At 40.6% G+C, this 17,486-nt stretch overlaps 1 protein-coding gene across 4 annotated transcripts in view; it reads left to right on the forward strand.

Annotated features, from left to right (window-relative positions):
- Positions 1 to 17,486, forward strand: part of RB1 (RB transcriptional corepressor 1) — a 79,103-nt gene that overhangs the window by 18,748 nt on the left and 42,869 nt on the right. For 3 of the 4 annotated variants that reach the window (XM_027471574.3, XM_072032553.1, XM_072032552.1), the window contains 8 exons: positions 1,187 to 1,296; positions 3,743 to 3,820; positions 7,508 to 7,595; positions 8,296 to 8,412; positions 9,126 to 9,182; positions 9,260 to 9,291; positions 9,370 to 9,446; positions 9,653 to 9,855. In XM_027471574.3, the coding sequence (XP_027327375.3) occupies positions 1,187 to 1,296; positions 3,743 to 3,820; positions 7,508 to 7,595; positions 8,296 to 8,412; positions 9,126 to 9,182; positions 9,260 to 9,291; positions 9,370 to 9,446; positions 9,653 to 9,855 (762 nt within the window). Of the gene's footprint in view, positions 1 to 1,186; positions 1,297 to 2,929; positions 2,980 to 3,742; positions 3,821 to 7,507; positions 7,596 to 8,295; positions 8,413 to 9,125; positions 9,183 to 9,259; positions 9,292 to 9,369; positions 9,447 to 9,652; positions 9,856 to 17,486 lie in introns of those variants that run through there. The other variant, XM_072032554.1, reaches the window with a different exon arrangement.

A 17,486-nucleotide genomic window follows, 5' to 3' on the forward strand; every position in this document is an offset into this window, starting at 1 on the left:
AAATAGCACAGTGCAGCCATTTGGTCTAGGAGCTGCTTTTTTTGAAAGAACCTGAAGCTTAGAAATGTTAATAGAATACTGAAATACTTCAGACAAAAGAATGTGTAAACTGTTAGGAAGGTAATGAAAAATGAAAACATAATGAGCTTGTTAACAAAACATTAAAGGAATGATTGAAGTCTAAAGATAATCTGTGGATTTAATAGTCCTAATCTCAAAGTTCTAACCATAAAATCAGTTTGGTGCAAATTTGGCAAAGATAAAAGAGGATGAAGAGCAAAGCTGTGTAAGAGATGCGTTCGGCTTTTGCTTGAGACAGGTACGGGGTTAGTTTGTTCTTGTATTCACTGCTGCCTGGTTTTTTTCTTGTTGGAATGTGCTGGAGCACAGCATTATTTAGCATGATTGAGGGCTCAGGGAAGAGATAATTGAGGTGACTGGCTGTTGCCAGTCTTTTCCTGAAGAAAAGTTTTTGAGTTCCAGTTAGTGTTAGTCACTCAAACTCCCGAACTTTTCATGCAAAATGAAGTTGTATCACTGTGGGATCTAATCAACCAAGAAACTTTTAAAAGAAGTAATTTTAAAAAAAAGAACGTGGGCTATGTAATAATGGTTTGTTTTTGTAGAACTAGGCATGTCTCTTAAAAACTACTTCAACACAAACATTAATGAATAATAAAACTTAGAACAAAGTTTAAGCTTTGCATCTTTAAGCTTCCATCTCCAAACAAGCAGAGATAGGGACCTTGTGGATTGTCCAGTAGCTGTTTGAAAGGCACACGTTTTGTTTCTTGCCCATAAAAACACATTTTTCTATTTTTTTCTGGAAAGAAAGATTTAAAAGCCTGGAAACACTAGTTTGATTTGCAGGTCTACATCTTTCACTCCACTATTTTTAGCTCTTTCACAGTATCAAGACCTATATTTCTTCAGAAGTGTCTCATGATCTTCAATTGTTTTCCCTTTATAAAGGATTATCTTTGTTTGCACATGGGAACAGTAAATTTCCTCTGGGTATGTTTCAGCTGTTTGTATAAGAAGTGACTTTATGAGTTCCAAGGTCATTTTCTTAGAGTTTTTCAGCATTGTATTCGGTTGTATTCATGAGGTAGTGCTAGCCTATGTTATTGAGCAAATTGTCAATTTTGTAGCTGTAAAATAAAACTTTTCAATGTTTTTTTTCGAGGTTGAGGTTCTCTCAAAAGAGTACAATGAGCTGTATCTCAAAAACAAAGACATAGATGCAAGATTGTTTCTGGATCATGATGAAACCCTTCAGCCTGATGTCATAGCGTGGTAATGTTTCCTCTTACTGCTGTTGTACTACAATAGAAAACGTGAGCTTGTTCCCCCACCCCGCCTTGCCCTCTGTTTTAAGTGGAGATCTCTGTATCCTGTTGATCTCTTTGGCTTGTCGTTCAGCTAAGATATTTCTGGTGTCACCAACCTTGCCTTATATTGCAGCGTAAGTAATCATAAAACACATTGCTACATACCTAGATAAAATGATATGCACTTTGTAACCCAATTCTTACTCTGTGCAAGTCCCTGTAGTCCAGTGGCAGCTGAGGAATTGCAAAGAGGAGGTTGCATGCTGGTTTATTACATGTGCCTGAGAATGTGTTATGGCTCTGGGGCCAGCTGGGTCCTTGCAGTCAAACTTCTTCCTCAAACCAGCTGGTGGTATGAATAAGCTGCCTGCTGGGAGTGCTCCTGAGCCCATTCTGACCTCTGGCCTGTACCCAGAAATTATCAGGGTGTCGTGGTTCTGCTCGAGTGAGCAGCCGAGCTCCACCACAGCTGCTCTCACTCTCCCTCCTCAAAGAGGAATGGGGAGAAAATATGTGAAAAGGGCTCAAGGGTTGAGATAAGGACAAGAAAATCACACAATAATTATTGTAACGGGCAAAACAGACTCAGCATAAGAAGATAGTAAGATTTATTGCTCATTACTAACAAGATAGAGAAGTGAGAAACAAAGCAAAGAAACCAAACCCCCCCCCCCCATCCACCCTCTTCCACCTCCTCCCCCCAAGCAGCACGGGGGAATGGGGGTTATGGTCAGTCTACAGCACTTCTCTGCCACTACTTCTCGGTCACTCTCATCCCCTGTGCTGTGGGGTCCCACCCACGGGATGCAGTCCTTGACGAACTGATCCGGCGTGGGCTTCCCACAGGCAGCAGCTCTTGCAGAACTGCTCCAGATATGGGTTCATACCACGGGGTCCATCCCTCAGGAGAAAACTGCTCCAACCTGGCTCCCCCACGGGCAGCAGCTCCTGCCAGGTCACCTGCTCCTGCGTGGGCTCCTCTCCACAGGCTACAGGTCCGGCCCAGAATCTGCTCCGGCAGGGGTCTTCCACAGGCGGCAGCCTCCGTTGGTGCAGGGCCACCTGCTCCACTGTGGTCTCCTCCACGGGCTGCAGCGTGGAACCCTGCTCCACCGTGGTACTCCATGGGCTGCAGGGGGACATCCTGCTTCACCATGGTCCTCACCACAGGCCGCAGGGGACTTCTGCTCCGGCGCCTGGAGCACCTCTCCCCCTCCTTCTACACTGACCTTGGTGCCGTTCCTCGCTCCCTTCACTCTCCCAGCTGCTGTGTGACGCAGCGTTTTTTTTCCCTGTCCTAAATATGCTCTCACAGAGGTGCAAAACAACATCGCTTATTGGCTCAGCTCTGGAAAACAATGGGGCCTTTCCCAAACATGGGGCGGCTTCTAGATCTTTCTCACAGAAACCACCCCTATGGCCCCTTGCTACCAAAACCTTGCCATGTAAACCCACTACACAGGGCGAATAGTAGTTTGCATGGGACAGAAATAATGCCACTGACAGTTCAACGGAATAAACAGTTGAGTACCAGTGCCTTGGCACATTCCATGGTGCTGCTTAATAATGCAGATGTCGGATTTTTTTAGTCATACTCTAAATTAGCAGTGATTATGGACAATTCACCTTCACCTGATGTGCGCTCATGGTATGAGACCGACTTTACCTATACTACAAAACATGTCCATTTTGAATTGGATTAGAATGGAGCTGTACATAGTACAGAATCACAGAATGGTTGAGGTTGGAAGGACCTCTGGAGACCATCTGCTTTGACTTCCCTCCTCCAGCAGGCCCCCAGCGCAGGGTGCCCAGGGCCCCGTGCAGGCGCCTTGTGCCACTCTGCCAGGAGGAGCCCCCACAGCCTCTCTGGGCAGCCTGGGCCAGTGCTCAGCCGCCCGCCCAGCACAGAAGTGCTGCCTGGTGCTCAGAGGGAGCCTCCTGCCTGCCCCTTGGTGCCCACTGCCCCTGGCCTGGCGCTGGGCACCCCTGAACAGAGCCTGGCTGCGGCCTCTTTGCCCCCTCCCTGCGGGGATTCCCAGCCCTGGGGGAGATCCCCCTGAGCCTCCTCTTCTCCAGGCTGAGCAGTCCCAGCTCTTCTGGCCTCTGCTCACAGGAGGGGTGCTGCAGTCCCTATTCTAGGTGTATGTATAAACTAAGTTGTTATAAATAGAATTCTATTAAAAAAATCAAGTTGGAAGGGAACTTTGAGGGTCATCTAGTCCAACAACCTACTCACAGATCTCCTTAGCGATATAAATTTTGTTGTTCTAACAGGAGGAATGATTGGAAATCTACACCTTAGAAATCCGTTCCGTATTTTTTTCTGCAGGTTCATTTTAAGTTTTAATAGAGAATGTACTTTTCTGAATTACTTGTGTGCTTCATAAGTCTGTTTTCTATTTCTGTAGTTCACAGTTGGAGAGAACACCACGAAAAAACAATCCAGATGAGGAGATTAATGTAATACTTCCACAGACACCTGTTCGGTATGAATTTTTCACTTAAACTGTGTTCTTTATACAACTTTATACTTTCACACTATACTTTTGTCTGCCGTATTCCCATCATTAGTCGAAGTCTAGATCTTTGTGGCTTCCTTCCCTGATACAAAACTGCTTATATACACATTTCTTCTCCCATGATACTTTCTTCCTAGTATCGTCCTCTTTCTATAATCAAAGATGAGTATTTTGTAGTACCAACCTTTTTTCTTTATATAACGTCAAAATAAGTGTTTCAGAGTGCCAACATACTCTGGTCTATTTGGGAAAATTGGGAGAGATGGTAGAAATGTGGTATTAATTGCAGATTGTTTGATCTGCAATCCAGTGCAGGAAAAAACTCCAAGCTTTATTTTGGTTAACAAAGGAAAGGAGATCTGTGTGTACTATTCTTCCCTTGTGCCACAGAGTTCCTTAGCAAAAGCAGAATGATTTTACTTAATGGTGTTAGAAATTCCAGGATGTTCAAGAACCAGTCAGTTGTGTCACCACAGTGTCATGTGCTACGTGGACAAACAACTGTTTGCACAGGCAGTTGTTCTGAAGGTGTCAGGTTTAATAAAACTGGACAGTGAAGTTTGTTTTCCATGCTTGCTATATAAATGCCTTTTGTTTCAGCATTTTGTAAAAGTGAAAAATTTAAAATATACTGAATTACTACTTCAGTTTTCTCAAATGAGTAAAAATTATTTTAATTTTTGTTAAAAAACATCTCTATCATGTCTATATGCTTGTGAAAGAATGAATTGGACTCTGGGCTTGTGCATCCACTACAAAATCTGTTAAATAGTGTGTGTAGAAATTGGTTTTTAGCCAACAAAGCATCAACTAAGCAGTAAGGTTCTGAAAAGCTTAATAAAAATACTGAATGGGGACGTGCAGCTGAGATTAGATACTGATCGGTGCACAGAAGAACTTTTAATTGCCTGTGACTGTGGAAGTCTTTGATTGCCTTAATGGTGCCTTTTAATTTTACACTTCTAGTCTTCAGCTGTCAGTGATGCTTTTTTTAGCCATAAAGGCAACAGCTTGACTGGTGGTTCCCTGACTAAATGTGTGATATCAGGATCTAGACCATCTATAACTTGAAATGTATTTAACGAGAAGGTCATTGACAACAAAGCCTGTTTTCTCCACAAATTGGCAGCTTGTTGCTGCTGCTACTTGGTTATACTGGTATTAAGAAAACAACTCTAACACTGAAAGATACTTGATTAAAACTCTTGACATGGAAGTCTTATTAATAAAGTCCAGGAGTAGCAAGCTACCACACTGCTAAAAATTTGAGATGTGCTAAAATAACTCTGAGAAGTACTAGTGAGAGATTCAGAGTCTCTCCATCCAGCCTTGGGGGCTTCTCTGAGTTTTCCAAATCTGCTGCCATTTGAGACAGTTCAAGTGGTTTTATTCACTAGCAATGATTTTGGCTGTAGCAACTGTTTTTGGTAAAGCACAGATCTGTCACTAGATGGCAGTAAACCTTTGATCACCAGTGCAGAGTATTAAGTGCGCTGTTAACTCCTTGCATTAAGTAGATCCCCTTACAGGTTGTGATGAAAGCACTAGACTTAATACTTCGAGTTTTCTTGTGTTTTCTTTCTGTAGCTAGATGTTTAGGACCTGCTCTTAAGCCCCCTGAAATTGGTGAGAGTATAATCATTTTCATCAGCGGTTTTATATCTGGTCCATTATGTAAAAATCAGATAAAACCAGTAGATAAAATAGGTGTAATTTCAGGTAGTTCAGAGCACTATAATTATAGGTTGTGTGTTTTCATTTCATTTTTTCAATTGTCTTCAAGCCTTTCATTATCATTAGTAGAATTTCTGGTAGAAGTGATTTCCCAGGCCTTCTGAAAAATAAAGAATGAGTCTTTGGACTATACAGTTACGACCAAATGTTTTTTGTCGACTTATTTTTTGAGTGATACAAGCCAAACTGAGGTTAAACAGTGCAGAAAACCAATAAAATAAACTCAGAAAATAGCTATACCACTGGACAATCAAACTTTTTTTTTAGATGTTAAGTGAAAAAGCATTACAATAAGCTTTCTAAAAGAATAGAAACTTAATGGTATTGCTTAATACAGAACTTGAAATAAACCAGTTCATGCAAATATTAATGGATTGTAATGGACACCATGGTTCTGTGCAAACAACGGCAGAACAATACATCATGTCCCCAGAAGTTGGAAATGGGGACTGTTAGGTGCTAGCGTGTGCACATATCTTCTTGTCCTGTATGACAAGATCTTTGTTGTTATTTCCCCCAAATACAGGTATTTCAGTCACCTCCTGGATAATATGTGCAATTTGAGAAAAAGCTGTGTCCTATTATTTTAGAATAATGATCCTTCTGAAAGTCATGAAAAATGTTTGTCATCAGGATTTCAGTTTTAGAAGATGAAATGAGAACTGTTATCTTCAGAGAAATACTTACCCTAACAAGATACTTAACCTGTTGAATAAACAGGATCCTGTGCATTTGTCTTAAGAATATTTTTAGTTCTTTAAATTATAGCTCTTCTGAGATACTGGTATTACTTGGGTTGACTTTAGTAAGTTAGCTTCTACACTTAACTTTTTTTAAGAAGACACTGGATATAAATCAATGGATATTGATTTATTGATTGTTTTTAAATTTCTTTTCAGCAAGAAGGTTCTAGGCATTATGTATATATGCAGATGGTTTTGATGCTTTTTGTTTTTTCTCTACTATTTGACTGTAAAAAAAAAAAAAAAAGAGCCAGTAAGATCATACATGGAGGCATAGTTCGATACTTCAATACATCCCACTTCACAAAATGTAATAGATAGATTTTTGATCTTCTCATTTAGGCAATAAAGAATCAGTGTTCTACTTTCTATACTACGTATAATTATCAGGAACACTGAAAAATTAATGTCCACATCCTCTTCTTCATCCATAACAGTTTAAAAATTAAGGATCTTAAATGCAGAAATCTTCCAACCTAGCTGCAGATGCAAACGGTAGAATTAGGATTTCAGCAAATTACAACCTTCCTATTGGAAACGGAAGACACTTAAAAAAAAAAATCTTAAAAATCTGTTAAATGAAGCTTTCATGTGACTTCTTGATTTAGACACAGGGTGGGAGAAGACGCTCTCATGCTGTTAATAACGGGATCATTGGCAGCTCTACTTTTGAAAAGCGTGGCTTTTCTTTTAAGCATTTATGTTAGAAAGGCTGTATCATCTTTGTGAATGGATATCAAATACCCCATTTCAGTACATTTTTCTTACTGTACTTGTGATTGCAAGACTTGAAACAAAAGCTGTTTTTGTTCACCAGTCTCTTTTTTACAAAAGCCAAATGATTTGTTAGGTTTGCGCTTAATTTAACTGAATATTTTCATATATAGGGATTGCAATTCTACCATTTTACTGCTTTTAGAAGTGCTCATTATTTATTATTTATCTTCTGGTTGCTTACTTATGGATTGCAATAATTCTAATAATGCGATGATTAGATAAATCAGGTTATTAGAATTCACAATGATTAACACAGTACAACAGTTTTTTTCCCAGCAGGTTGTTTGATAACGGAGTTGAAAACTAAAATTGTACATTTTTTGTTAGCAGAAGTGCTGTTCAGTTTCTGGAAACCGTTGAGTCATCTTCAATGCTTTTTTTTTTTTTTTTTTTTTTCCAGAGCTGCAATGAATACAATTCAGCAATTGATAATGATTCTAAATTCAGCAGCTGATAAACCATCTGATACCCTTATCGCATATTTCAATGTAAGTGAAGTGACTTGATGAAACATTTGTGGAAGATTGTTAGAATTATCACACAATTAAAACTTATTCATAGAGATCTGACACACATGTTCTGGTAACTCTTTTATTAACAAATATTTTGGAAGATGTACATTTTGATTGGGATGGTTTAAATGTAATTACTCTTGAACTCCTAATTTAGAAACCATTTCTACTTATCTGATATGTACTAGGAGACAGTAAGTACTTAAATCTTTCTGTTACTACACTAAAAGTTTATGTATCAGAAAAATAAAAGGGTATAAAGAGACATAGGAAGAGAAGAAGGATGTGTTCAGAGGGTCTCTTGTGTCCATATTCAGCAGTTTAAACATACTTTATGCTTGAAAGACACTAAAATAGTTGGTATTTGTCATGTTACTAGTATTAGTTGCAGTTAGATGCATGTGAGAAATGGAGTTGTAGTTACTGGGAATTGTTGAACACTGTGTATATTGTATATTCTATCTTTTTAAATAGTCCACTATTTAATATTTTATATTTTTTAATATAAAATATAAAATATTTTTAAATAGTTCACTTTGATTAATGCTGATGACATGATTAAGAGATGCTACAAAGCGATGCAGGACTCATTCGATTATACCGTTAAAATGTTTTTGAAGTAAAATATCCTTTCCTTGTCTTTTCTTCCCCTACCCTCTTTCCTGTCCTCAACTAGAATTGCACAGTTAACCCTAAAGATAGTATCCTGAAAAGAGTGGAAAGTCTTGGCCACATCTTCAAAAAGAAATTTGCTGAAGCAGTTGGACAGGGATGCGCTGAGATTGGCTCACAGGTAACTGACGTTTTGTTTGAGTATTTCTCATCTGAACTCTGTTGGTACTAGCTAATGTGAGACCTGACTTAACGACTGTCCTCCTTCAGTGAAGATTAATAATGTCAGGAAGCAATAATACTCGGTTCAACTTGAGGAAAGGACATGTTTTTTTCTAATGCTCTGTAAAGATAATATTTAACAAGTGATTTTTCCTATTTAAGGAACAATAGGAGCTGGGTGGGCGAGAATGCTAGAAGCACTTTAATGGAAAATAGGAAAATTGCTGGGCAGAATGCATTTAGTGAAAGGTATACTTGCATTCATTAAGGTAACTGAGCCTAAAACTATGCAAAGTGACTTGCCTCCTTATAAAATCAGGAGGCCAGCTGTGCTTTTTACAAGGATTTTTTGGAAAGCAAATACAACTGAGTTTGTACTCTATATTTTCTGTCAGCACTGCTGTTTATCTTATTAGCCATGACTTGATGTAAACATTGGTATTAGTGTGGTTGAGGTGGTCACAAACCCTAGTAGCCTTTGAGGCTTTTCCACTACTATTGGCAATTGGAGCTGAGGAAAATGAGATCTTTATATTATCACTTCCAAAAAAAAAAAAAAATCAAAACTGCAAAACAGAAAGGAAAAAAAAATGTTCTAAATCAATAAAACATGAGTCTGCCTGATGTAGTTTTGTTAAGAATTAATTGTAATATTTTTTTCTCTTTTAATAGAGATATATACTTGGGGTACGGCTGTATTACAGAGTGATGGAGTCTATGCTGAAGTCGGTAAGTTTAGTACTTGTAACTCGGTATTGCGTGTCCGAATTCCAGAAAGAATCACAAGCTTGATTTATGCATTTCAGGAAGAACAGCGCCTTTCAGTGCACAATTTCAGGTATGTGCGCATAATTCACTACTACTATCCACTATTTTAGTGTTAAGGCAAGTAATAACGACTTCTTTTTTCCCTTAGCAAACTGCTGAACGATAACATCTTCCACACATCTCTTCTGGCATGTGCTCTTGAAGTTGTCATGTCTACGTATGTCAGTAAGTTGAATCGAAAGTGCCAAAGAGCATTTTCACGTATCAATAATTTCGGCTATTTGTTCTAATACATAAAATACAGTAAATAGCAAGAAAACAGTGGTTGCTGGAATTTCCAAACTGGCAATGATTCAATAAACACAAAAAGAGATGCAACAGAAGTGAAAGAACGTAGCACTCTTGGTAATACTAATCTGTCTTCCTTGTAGGAACTGCTTCACAAAGTGACGGTAGCAGTGCTGAAACAGACTTGTCTTTCCCGTGGATTCTCAATGTATTTGATTTAAAAGCTTTTGACTTCTACAAGGTGATTGAAAGTTTTATTAAAGTGGAGCCAAGCCTAACAAGGGACATGATAAAGCATCTAGAACGCTGCGAACATCGCATTATGGAATCTCTTGCTTGGCAATCTGTAAGTAATGCTTTCAAGTAGCATTTATCCTTGTATAATGTGTATTTAGAAAAAAGGATCACACTCAACTCTAAAAAATAAGTTGTTGTCTTGCTGAGAGGTAGTTGATTTTGCTAGTAATACAAGAGCTAAACAAGTTTAGTCTTAGCATGTCTGCAGGCTTTGGAAAAAAAAGGTTATATCAGAGAAAGTGACAGAGCTTTTCTGATAGTTTTTCTCATTTAGGTGATGGTAATCCAACATCTTTTACCAGTCTGCCATGGATATGAAGGGTAATAAACACTATCTTGGTGGCAATAGGCAATGCATTCCGTGCTTTTATATGTATGCTATTGTTTTATCCAGTTTTAATTCCTACTTGACGTGGCGGCCTTAGTTCTGTGCCTCTGATGTGGTTGTTAATAGTACTTACAATTCTGATTCACGTTCTACTTGGCACTTCAATTCCTTGGGTATTTTTGAAGGCCATAAAAACCAGGCTGGCAGGTTGGGTTATGCTTCTGAGGCTGGATCTCAGTAAACCAACCGCTGTCTCTTTGTATTCCGTGTTACTTTTAAACCAAAAATATGCTCTTAATGTGACAAAAGAGGACTGTTATATATAAAGACTGCTAGTTTTGACCAGGAAGCACAGTGACCGTGTAAGAATCTGCTTGGTTACCTTGTAGTTCTGGGAAATCTAAAAACACAATATGCCTTATCCAATATGATACTGCAATTGTGAAGCAAGTCTGTGTATGGTTTTCTGTGTATGACTTAAGCTTGAAAAGCTAACAATTTTCTTGAATTTTCTCATACTGGTGATATTTTATCAGGCTGTGGGGTCGTGCTCCCATGAAGAGCCTGTAGCGTTGTGTCAGAACCACTGGAGCTGCATCTTGTGCTCAAGTTCCTGGCTCAGGAGAAGCACACTGGCCTCAGCATTATAGGGAAATAATTACCATGCTTCAAGCTGAGTCTGGTTGACCTCTTAATGCCAACCAGCCCATTTTGCTTGATTTCATTGCCAACAGAGTCAATGGGCGTGAGTCAGGCAGCTTTCTGAATGCGTCCTGTTATGAAGGTGACCTGTTACATTAGCAAACCACAATTTGTGCCTTGAGATTCATGCTCATCACGCCAGCATTGCTGGTGCAGTGCTATAGCTGATGTGCCAGAGTGTAACATTTTTCCTCTGTAATGCTTTGGCATGTTTGTATGACGTCTTGGTATGATGGCTCCACTGCTGTATGAATTTCTTTGTGGTTTTGCTTTTCTTGGAAAAAGACTGCCTGAAAGCACTTGAAGGCTGATAGTCTTGTACCAGAGCTTATAGCAACAGGGAAGATGAAGCACATTACTTGTGCCATTCTTGAAATGTTTAAGGAGTGTTTGTTTCAGAATTTTTATCCTTTGGAGGACAAAGAGCAGAAATTGGCTTCTGCTGCCTAATGCAAACCACTTTGTCAACTTACTGATCAGCAGCAAGCCTTTACCTACCAATTTCTACCCAAGAACAACCTCCAGATAATCTCATCTGGATCTCCAGGAGCTCAGGATGCTCAGTTCAGTCTCCTGTTGTCCCTCTTTTTTGTTGCTGGCAGGCTCATCACTAGAGGGCACAGCGAGGCTCTCAAAAGCTGAGGGAAGCCGGTGTTGGCAACCAGCTATGGGCTGGTTGCAAGAGGAGTGTGCAGGTGTCTTGTGCCTTTGAATTGGTCTCCCTTGCCTCCTTGTAGGACTTGTAACAGTTACCCATTTTCCCAGCATTGCTGTCCATCCCCGTCTTCCTCATCCATTGTGATTTGAATAAACAGTTTAATTCTTGCAGGTATTTTGTAGCTTAAAGGGAACAGAGATTTTCAATATGGTTCAAAGAATGCTCTCTACTTTAGCATTTGACAGTGCTATAAAGAGTGCAAAAAAGAGTACCTGAACCCTGTTTGGTGCTACAGCTGCCCCTAAGGGGAAAGGCTGCAAGTTTTAACCAGCCTACACATCCTACACACATATAAGCAACCTTCTGAGCAACCTGGTGTAGTGGAAGGTAATGCAGGGGTTGGAACTAGACTTTAAGGTCCCAACCCAAACCATTCTGTGATTCTGTAACCAGAAGAGTGGTGGCTCAGGGGATCAGAAGTAGTGAAATGTCAGCAGTGTTGACAAAAGGCTCTTCCACCAGAGGGTGGTCGGGCACTGGGACAGGCTCCCCAGGGCAGTGGTCACGGCACTGAGCCTGCTGGAGTTCAAGAAGTGTTTGGACAATGCTCTCAGACACATGGTCTGATTTTGGGTGGTCCTGTGTGGAGCCAAGAGATTGGATTTGATCCTTGTGGGTCCCTTTTACCTTAGGATATTCTGTGATTCTAGTATGAAAAGTGCAACTCTTTAGCCTAAGTGTAACCTCTTTAGGTTGAAGTTCCTCTAATATGCTGAATGTACTTTTTAAAGAAGTGTTATACTCTGAAGAAAAGTATGTATCATGCAAAAAAAAAAAAAAAAACAAATTATATATTTTCATCTAGTTCTTACCTTTCCCCAGAGGTGAAACAATCCATTACAAGGTTTGTCTGCTCTTTGGAAAGTCAGGTGGATCGTCTTGTCTTTCTCCGAGCTTTCCTCATTTTCCTGATTGCTTTTTGGAAGCAGGACTGCAATGTGAAATTCGAAGGGACGGAGAAATTGAACGGAATAGCTGAATTTATTGTAGTTTTACTTGTCACAGAGCTTTTATGAGGAAAAGCGCCTTGCATAATTTCTCTGAAGAAAAAATCTTAAGAGCCCATCTGACCTTTATCTGACTTTGGAGGCTGTATCGAATGAATGTGAAAGATTGTTTCTTACTGGTGTTCGAAGATAATACATCACTCCTTTGCTAGTCATTGAGTATGTTTATTGCTTTTTGCATTGCTGGCTGATTTAGTCATTTGTACTTAGGAGACAGATGAAACTTTTCTAGGTCATCCTTGCCTTTAACTGTGGTGGTTTTGCCCTGCTGGGCAGCTGAACTCCGCCACAACTGCACTCTCACTCCCCCTCCTCAGAAGAGTGGGCGAAGAAAATATGCTGGAAAGAAAGGAAAAAGCAAAACAAAACTCGTGTGTTTAGATAAGGATAATTTAATTAGAGGGAAAAGGAAGAGGGGATAAAACAAAGAAAGGCTGTGCAGCAGCACAGAAAAGAAATATTCTCTACTTTCCATCAATAAGCGATGTTGCAGATTATGTGAAGGTGAATTTGGAATACATAACATCAACACTGCATATTTTTATTCATAAAGTAAAAGAATACCATACTACCTATACGTACCATACTACCTATCCATCTATATTCAACTGCAGAGCATTTGTGCTTCATCTTGAAGTATTTAAGGCACCATTTTGATTTGATAACTTCTATTAAAGGGACTAAAATTACTTTAAAAATAAAGGTATCTGAAGTCATTGATTAATTTTTATCATATCTATATAAATACAACTTAAACCTTGGAACAGATGATGAAGTCCATTTCCTATGAAAAAGGGATAGCCCGCTGTCTCTGCTAGCCCAGGAGTTCAATATTCAGCCTTTTTTGTCAAATTGATCTCTAATAGGCAGTCAAAAAAGGAATTATTTTGAGTATCTTAGATGAAGGTTACGTGAACACATTTGCAAATCTTTGAGTTTCCCTTGTCAGCTGCTGTGCCACATGTTTGGCTGAAGCGTTGCTGCTCGCTGCTGTGCATTGGGAAGAACCAGGGAAGAGCAGACTTTCGGTGCCAGTAAACCAAAATCTGTCAGTTTTCACAATCTATTTCAGGAGCAAAACCTCTGTACTACCTGAATTTACAAATTTTTTTTCCTGAGTCATTGAAGAAAATATCAAGAAAATACCTATGGAGTGTCTGTCCTGTTATCCATACCTGCAAATTGATCCAGTTGTTTCCCTGCCTCACAGCCACGAAGAAGGAGGGCCAGGCAAGGCATTAGGTTCCTTTTAGTCCCCTGCTCGGGGACTGTGATTCCTATAAATGCCTTTTCACATGTACAGTAGGTAATGAGTACAGACCGTTCCCATTTTACATCACATTTGGCATCCTTGAAGTCATACTTAAGTGCGTCCTCATGAGTAAGAGGAGTCCAAAGGGTAATCCACACAGGCCTGGGGTTTTAAAAGGCTACCTGGCAGCTTCTGCAGTTCACAGGAGTGGAAGCAGCTGCAACCCCACAGCACCCAGAAGGGAATGGGGAAGTACAGTGGCTCTACCCCTGTGCGCTGGGCTGAATGGAGTTCGTTCAGTCTGAAGTCTGCAAATTTGCGGTGATCTGGTCTGCTAGGTTTTTGTGTGGGTGTGTTTGTGTGGGACAGATGACTGCACTGCAGGTGTTGACACCGCAGCCCTCACTGGCTGCATTGCTCTTTAGCACTTCCTGTCCTAATTGGTGTTTATATTTCTTAAAGGAAGGAGGAGAGCCAATATTGACAGGCATTACGATGTTGTAATGACTGATGCAAGATAAAGGTCTCCTCAAGGTTATTTTTCTTAGTGGCTAAAGTGCTGTCTGAAGGAGGCAAGTGTATTTTGCTTTGTCCTAACCCACAGTTCGATCTGTGACTTCATCCATGTAGTGTTGTCTAAACTGTGCTCTGCAACGCTTCTCCTTCATCAACTCCTCCTCTGTACTTTACGTTGTCAACTAAACATTTGTGATGAGATCTGCAGTGCTCTTTTGTCACGTATCACTGAATATAACTCAGTGTTTGCAGTGTATCTTCGTCAACTAAACGTGTAGCTCATGTTTGTGCTCATCCCACAGCAGAGACTACTGTTGGTTTTAATTTATGCAGCTCATTGTGGCAGAAACACCTTCCAGAAGAAAACAATGCGTTCCCAAAGAATATATTTACTGCACAAATACGACAGACTCCCTGAGCCGGAATAACAGCAGATCTTCTTTGATCATGCAGTAAGGAGGAAAACATTAAATAAGCATGCCTGAGATTTGTTTAAACACTAAGAGAAGCTGCGCAGAGTTGCAGGTCAGGTACTCCTTAGTATTTGGGAAAGCACAAGCTTAATATGTAGCCCTCTGGTCTTTGATTGTAGAGGGACGTGGTTATTGTGGAGCTCCCCATGCTCAAGTGCTTGCTGCCTGCTCCCTTGGATGCAGCGTACAATTTCAGGTTAGGTTTCTGTGCTCCCTGTAAGGAGGAATTAAGCACCTAGGGATGCAGGTGAGTGTTGTCTGGTGGTGTGTGACCTTCTTGGGAGTATTTTCTGTTAGGTTTGTCTGAAGACCTACATCTCTTCTGGAGGTAGGTGTCTACGTGTAGTTAAGAAGCCCGCCCTTTGACTTGGTTGTCTGAAGACGTTGCCTTTAAAACTAGAAGGAGAGGAAGTAATGGTCCTACCATCAACAGATTAAAAAAAAAAAAAATTACTGAGTAAATTGTGTACTGCTGTATTAGAAGAATGACCCTAAAACTTGGGTGATAGGCAGCCAAGCAAGGCCAGGTGCCAAGGACTAGAGTTTGGGGCTGTGTGTATGCTGCCAGCCTAAAAGGGACAGTGGTGCAGGCTTGAGTACTGCCTAACAAATGTCTCTTTTTTGCTCATAACGTGTTCCCTGGCTCGTTCAGGCCTTTTTTGGAGCTCTTTGGGACACCGCCTAGGCAAGGTGTGGGGTGTGATGCAGGTCATGGACTGTTTCCAGCTGCTGCTGTGGATTAGTAGGTGAGGAAGCTCTGGCCCTGTGAGTGCAAGCCGTGCTTTGCTGCTTGCCCCCAAGGCCTTAGGACAGGCCGTGGCTCGTCGTGTGAACGGCTACGGATGTAATCGTGGGCTCAGCCATGGGAGTGACTTCAGCGCTGGCAAGTGAGTCAGCCCTCCTCTTACTTTCTCTCTCTCCTGCAGGCTCCAGGAGTCACAACGTTTGGCTGCACAGCAGCCGGTTTCTCTCGACAAATCCAGCATAGGGCAGACACGCTCTCTTCAGGACTCTTTTCATGTCTACTAAATTTTGCCTTTCAAAGGCTTTAGATATGGGAATCCTGAAATTGTGCTGTAGGCACAAGAAACGCTTGGCTTACCCACAGTGGCAGCACTGCAGGCATGCTGACTGGCAGGAGAGGGCTGATTTAAGGGAGCTTGACTGGTGTAAAGGTAGGCACCTCATGAAATCTTGCAGACATCCCCGATCTGCTGCCACCTTTTGGATTTTAGGTGCCTCAGACCCAGTTTCAATGTGGGTGTTCAGTGGTCAGTGACTTCTACCTCCGAATTGCCTTTCCTAAAGGTCACACCGTGTGCTAAGCATCACCAAATCATGCCATTCCGCACACTTATGCTCCCTTTTAAAATGTTAGGAGGGTGCTGCTTTAATCTGAAAGGAGGAACTGAGAGCTGATTTGAGGTTTTCTGTCTGTACATACTAAATATATTTCTCTTGCATCATGAGCGTGTGTGATCGGGTCACTGCCATTGCTGCTGGTTTGCGTGACAATGCTGAAGAACCACACCGGTTATGCTGCATGTGCTTTTTTTGTCAGGGTTAAGAATGAGCCCTGACCCTTCATTTGTCACAACTGTGCCTGGAAAGCCTTCTAAATTACAGGTTTTAAACCAAAAGGCAGCTTTTAAATTCCTGCCTTTATGATACCAAGCACGTTCTTAGAAGTCTGTAAGATGATTGCTTTGTGTTTATGCTACTATATGGTATACACACATAAAGATACATACTTTTATAGCTTGGGCATATGCATAAAAATCTTCTAAATAGATGTATAAATAAAATATATTTACATAAACATATTTAAAAGTGATTCTCTCAACTTTCTAGTAGTCCGAGTGGCCTTTAGTAGGAATTGTACTGTTTTTTTGAGCTCCAAAACCTTTACCTGCCTTAACAACTGAAAGCACTGATGAACCAGGAAGACTACTGAAGTCTCTCCTCCAGCATCTGCACTTTGAAAATCTTCCCTGCCACTCCTATTTGTCATCAGGCCGACTCAAGCTGTTACCTGTGCTTGGGTGTTACCATCCACCCAAATCCTCTAGGCTACTAGAAGAGAAAACAGACCATGTAAAGCAGAGGTCCTGTGTTTTCTGCTTTTGTCTCTATTGGTGATGTGCTCACCTCTTGATAGGCACTGATAAAGGGTACAAAAACACTCGCTGGGGTTGTAAGGCATTGGTTATGTATTAAGATTTATCTGTTTCAGTTATGCCAGGGCAGCCCAACCCTTAAGATGCTGTTGCGATTCAAGTGCAGACATGACCAAAGGGATTACCTAAGACACAGCAGCTCGGCAGCATTTTCAGTTTGAGAAAATTGGATGCCATTCTTCAGTAAGGGTTTGTTCTGCACTTCATTTACTGCTTTAACGTGTAGAAGTTCTCTTACTGGGTGCATGTGAATCCTTCCTTGTTAGCCTTCAAAGTTTCAGTGTTCAGGATTGCTCTTGAGAGATAGCTGCACTTGGAGAAAGCTTTTCATTCTGTTTATCTTAAGCAGGTGTCGTATGATGGGATCATTAATTTTCTGAAGGTATCTCTTCACACTGGCTATAAAGAGGAGAACATTGGTCTCAATGACCACCCTAAACATTAGCCCATTAAGGTTAGTAGAAGTGAATCAACTGCTCAGTCTTCATAACTGTTTCCTTTCTGTTC

The sequence above is a fragment of the Anas platyrhynchos genome, chromosome 1, assembly GCF_047663525.1.
Source record: "Anas platyrhynchos isolate ZD024472 breed Pekin duck chromosome 1, IASCAAS_PekinDuck_T2T, whole genome shotgun sequence".
NCBI lineage: Eukaryota > Metazoa > Chordata > Aves > Anseriformes > Anatidae > Anas > Anas platyrhynchos.